The sequence below is a fragment of the Homalodisca vitripennis genome, unplaced genomic scaffold (assembly GCF_021130785.1).
Source record: "Homalodisca vitripennis isolate AUS2020 unplaced genomic scaffold, UT_GWSS_2.1 ScUCBcl_1134;HRSCAF=4374, whole genome shotgun sequence".
NCBI classification, from domain to species: Eukaryota; Metazoa; Arthropoda; class Insecta; order Hemiptera; family Cicadellidae; genus Homalodisca; species Homalodisca vitripennis.
In genome coordinates this window covers 69,277-73,136 of record NW_025777265.1, presented here as the reverse complement: position 1 = coordinate 73,136, position 3,860 = coordinate 69,277, and the positions used below count along the sequence as shown (strand labels likewise).

The window sequence follows — 3,860 nt, the reverse complement described above, 5'->3', positions numbered from 1 at the left end:
ATAAGAGCATATGTACCAAGTTTGAAGTCACTAGGGCCTTTATAATAAGAGTTATCGCACAGACGGACGCACAACAAACCATTTCAATAAAGCCTTTCGATTCTTCATAAAGCGTTAATAAATAAGCGGCTTATTATATTGCATTAAAAAATATATATTTATTTTTTAATTACTACATTTACTTATAAGTCAAATTGTAATTTCTATAATTCATTCCATAAAATAACGAAACTAACCTGAGCAGTTTATAGTAACAAAATCAAACCTGACAAAAATAGATTATATTAGTTTTTAATATTTAACGCAATGCTGTTTGAGCAAAATTGATTTAAGAATATTATTTTAATATTGTATTAAACAGTGCATAATGTTGTCAATCAATTCCATGAGTATACATATTAAAAAGGAGAAGATGTCTAAAGTCTTTCAATCTGGCTTATGGGCTTATATGAAATAATATCCATATTACGATTACAAATAAGGCCTACATATTATACATAAAAATGAATCACAAAACATGCTTATTTTAAGAACGGCGAGACAAATTTTTGGTAATCCGTTGAAATGTGAAGACATTTTATAAGAAGAGGTGGATCAGAATAGCTGCCTGGAATATTTTACAATTTGAAAACTATTCTAATATTATTGTTTCATAATCGAATTTTAACTGAGTATTTAACAGTTGTTGACTCTTTCAGTTCATGTTCGTAAAACAGGCAGAAACATTTTAATACAAATTAAATTTCAGAACAGTGCTTGATCAGTAGATATGTAGACAGCAAAAATTTATATATATATATATATATATATATATATATATATATATATATATAGTGGAAGACGACAACACTGAAAAAGTATCTTTACACATTTGTTGCTGGTATATACTGAGTGAGATCGACTGCTCTCAGTCCTCCCACTGCGCCGTAAGAAGTTTACCGCAGTCCACTTGTTGACTGATTGTTGTTAAAATTAATCTTCCTGATTTGATGTTCCATAAGATACTATTAATAACATATCCATTTCATTGTAATCTATTTATACAGGATGTATTACATAGGAAACAAATAAAATTAGAAAAAATAGGCTTTCAATCTCGGTTTTAATTTTATTTAAAAAATTATAAGTATCAGAAATAAACTCTGATTATTGCCTGGCTCACTTGCCTACATAATGGGCATTGAAGATTTGCCTGGTAACCAGGCAGTGTGTCCGAGCACTCAGTGCACATACACAAGTGGCCACAAGGAAAGACCACATGTGTAGACCTTTGAGTCAGGCACACTGCACAGTTACGAGGCACTCCTGCTGCGTTTTGAATTATAGGAGCTGCGTCTGCTGGGGGAGCGGCTGACGCAGCTGTAGGACGACGGGCAGGAGTAGAGGCTGCTCCTGCGGCCGGTTTGTAAGATAGTGGCTGACGCAGCTGTAGGACGACGGGCAGGAGTAGAGGCTTCTCCTGCGGCCGGTTGTGGGATAGTGGCTGACGCAGCTGTAGGCCGACGGGCAGGAGTAGAGGCTGCTCCTGCGGCCGGTTGTGGGATAGTGGCTGAAGCAGCTGGTGGTGCTGGAGCAGCATCAGTTGGTTCCTGAAATAAGCCCGTAATAAATAAATAAGCCATTCAAATTATAGACGGTTTAAATGTAATAAATTCATATTCATAATTCATCACACGATAAAATTAATTTCATGTCCTTGTTGCATTATAAGCATCTTATTATTAAATATACCATATTGTGATTTAAGGTAATACAAGTCGTACAAGAAAAACGAAGTTTTTAAATGGATTCAAAATAGTAATAAACATTACTATCAATTGCAAGCTATAAATGTCAACAATAATAAAATTCATACCTTCTAATTAGTTAGTAAAATATTCACTTATATAAGTATGTTCCTGAAAATAATGCTATTTACAACAAATACTCGTAATTCATATCTTGAAATAAAATAAGACTGTAATGCTTTATTAAACGAAAAGACACTGAAATGTTTACGTACTTAGATAATTAGTTTCAAGTATAACAAATGGTCATACTAATAATCAGTATAACAATTATTCAATGTAGTTTGAGTGTGTACCTGGTTAATAAGTGGTGGAGGCATAGTTGGGACAGCCGGGCGTGTATCTCCGACAGCTGGAAACACTACTCCCCATCTCTGCTGTAGCCCTCTGGTTGAATTTGACATTATGTCCAGAAACTGAGCCTCATTATATGTGCCTTGCACCAGTCGCTCTGATTCTAGAAATATTGTCGTATTTTGACGTCTGTATGCCCTGCGTATTGGACGTACATGTGCGATACCGTCAGATACTCTTCTGTAATCTAGGTATTGGGCACTTTCAATCGCCCTTAATTCACCTGCAATAATAAACATTATAAATTTTATAATCACTGCGCTTATGGTATGAATATATGTAGACTTTTTTCTCACAATATTGGCTTTTATTAATACTAAAACACTTAGGCTATTCTTAAAATAGGTTCTTTTTTATAATTTTTTTGTAATAACATAGTAGTTGTGTTAAAAATTTTTAATTACAGCTAACGCCCTCACAATAGAGTATTTTGCATAAAAATGTCCAAATTATGACATATATAATCAATAAACATTGTTAAATTAGTTATATATTAATTTAATTTAATGTAATCTAAATTAGTCATTAAACATAGTTCAACACATCAAATTGTAATTAATTATGTACATGTGCGAGATATCCTTGTGGTTTTAATTTGCCAGGTAGAAAAATTATTAAATTATTGTCGAGAACTCTTACCATGGAACTGCCAGACTCCAGGGTGAGGCCCCATTCTCTGAAGAAGCCGACTGTAGAAGCCTTCCAGGGCATTATTAGTGCGGTGGCACTGGCCGAACACGCTGAACGTCTCAGGTCCAATCAGTCGCATCCATGTGTTCTCCATGTACCTAGAAGATAAACACAATAATTTACCGTTAGAGTATGAGATATTACACCAACACGACTGAATCACAAATACCGTATTACTACCCCGGTCTCACCAACTTTCTTGAATAGACATTCAGCCCTAATCTAAGGACAATTTATAATGAACTTACTTAGCTGTGTTAACACATTTAAAACGATGTTATAAAATGCAATGCAATATTATGTAGGTGTACTTAATTTTTATTTCTTCCATGAACCATAGTTATAGCTTAAATAATATAGATAGGTCTCCTGTAATTTATACTGATATTTTAACGTATTAACACAAATGCTTAACACTTACATCAACAGCGGTCTAAAATTCTGTAGTAGGCCATGCGTTATTAAATAATGTCTTATGACACGTAGCCCAGTCTGTATCCTCTCTGCAGGAAGAAGGCATAGCGCCATGAGCATGCATAATGCCTTGCCAGCCTCGAGATTGCGAGCTGTTAAGGGCCGCAGTTGCAGAGTGGAATGCATGCGGAAAATTGCCTGCAACAATTGGAAACGTAAATGATGTTAGCATTATAATTTATATGTGGAGTAATTTACTTCATAAATTAGTATGTTTCATCGTAATGTGTGCTGTACTTTATTTCAGAGATTAAACTGTGATGATTTAAAGAAATGATAAAATAAAATAAATCTAAACCTGGGCGTAGTGGAAAAAGCATCCCACTATCCTTGCATGAGGCCAGACCAGGCGAGCGCATTCCGGATAGCCGCCTCGAAGTCGGCCAAGACAACCTCCGGTTGCCACTGCGGCACTAACTGCATGAGATACTGGAGCACCCCCTCGTATGCCTGCTGCGTCTTTCTGTTCATTATGACGAATGCTACAGGGGAAGAGCTGAAAACACCATCGAGCCATTAGTAACGAGTCATTAAATGAAGATTCACCTTATTGTA

The 3,860-nt window shown here is 35.4% G+C and overlaps 1 protein-coding gene across 1 annotated transcript; it reads right to left on the bottom strand.

Annotated features, from left to right (window-relative positions):
* Window positions 1-1,292: 1,292 nt before the first annotated feature.
* Window positions 1,293-3,454, bottom strand: LOC124371246. Its single transcript, XM_046829582.1, has 4 exons — window positions 3,253-3,454; window positions 2,781-2,929; window positions 2,084-2,364; window positions 1,293-1,589 (listed from the first exon to the last, which is right to left on the bottom strand). The coding sequence occupies exons 1-4, from the start codon at window positions 3,429-3,431 to the stop codon at window positions 1,293-1,295; spliced, it is 906 nt and encodes a 301-aa protein (XP_046685538.1). The 5' UTR covers window positions 3,432-3,454.
* Between the last annotated feature and the right edge of the window lie 406 nt (window positions 3,455-3,860).

Bases quoted from the DNA above. Each gene is read 5' to 3' on its own strand.
- LOC124371246 (XM_046829582.1), bottom strand. From the start codon at position 3,431: ATGCATTCCACTCTGCAACTGCGGCCCTTAACAGCTCGCAATCTCGAG. The intron at 2,365-2,780 runs GTAAGAGTTCTC...TTATTATTGCAG, and splicing joins TGGAGTCTGGCAGTTCCATG to GTGAATTAAGGGCGATTGAA. The intron at 1,590-2,083 runs GTACACACTCAA...GGCTTATTTCAG, and splicing joins CTCCACCACTTATTAACCAG to GAACCAACTGATGCTGCTCC.